The following is a 539-nucleotide window of genomic DNA, read 5'->3' as shown; positions in this document are numbered from 1 at the left end:
GATCTTCACAGGTTATGTTTTGTGGGTGCTCGGCAAGGACACTTCCCTGACTGCTTAGCGCTTATCAATTATAAGTGTAACACACCAACCCCTTCACTCTTCTTCCTTGTAAGTGGGAATAATTAACATGCTTTAGAATTGTCTGATTAGTTGGAGAGTATTATTGTTTCTATGTTTTTATGATGTTTTATAATTAAAAATTTATCTTAAATATTATATTATACAAGATGTTATTTATATTAACATAGAAAACCATTACAATCATTCTCTTTACTCTACTGGTATTAATCTTTTAACTGCAACAATTTTTTTCTAAGACAAGTTCAGCATAATTGTTTGATTTTTCTTTTTTACCTCTGTTCATTTCAGGGCTGCTTTTCACTCTTGTACCTGTGCACGACCGATATCTACAGCCTCATCGAATATTCAAGTTTTGTGGAGTCTTTATTCATCCTCATCAGCATAGCAGGACTCTTGTTCATGAGGTGGCAAAGACCAAACATGATAAGGCCTATTAAAGTATGTACTCTTTGTTGCTG

At 33.8% G+C, this 539-nt stretch overlaps 1 protein-coding gene across 2 annotated transcripts in view; it reads left to right on the top strand.

Annotated features, from left to right (window-relative positions):
- The window catches only part of LOC119585710 (Y+L amino acid transporter 2-like), a 35,590-nt gene that overhangs the window by 31,477 nt on the left and 3,574 nt on the right, over positions 1 to 539 (top strand). For both annotated transcript variants that reach the window (XM_037934396.1, XM_037934395.1), the window contains exons 9-10: positions 12 to 108; positions 370 to 519. In XM_037934396.1, coding sequence (XP_037790324.1) covers positions 12 to 108; positions 370 to 519 — 247 coding nt within the window. The remainder of the gene's footprint in view (positions 1 to 11; positions 109 to 369; positions 520 to 539) is intronic.

The sequence above is a fragment of the Penaeus monodon genome, chromosome 20 (assembly GCF_015228065.2).
Source record: "Penaeus monodon isolate SGIC_2016 chromosome 20, NSTDA_Pmon_1, whole genome shotgun sequence".
Classification (NCBI taxonomy): Eukaryota; Metazoa; Arthropoda; class Malacostraca; order Decapoda; family Penaeidae; genus Penaeus; species Penaeus monodon.
Note: the sequence above shows the minus strand (reverse complement) of the source record. Positions and strands in the feature narration are given on the sequence as shown.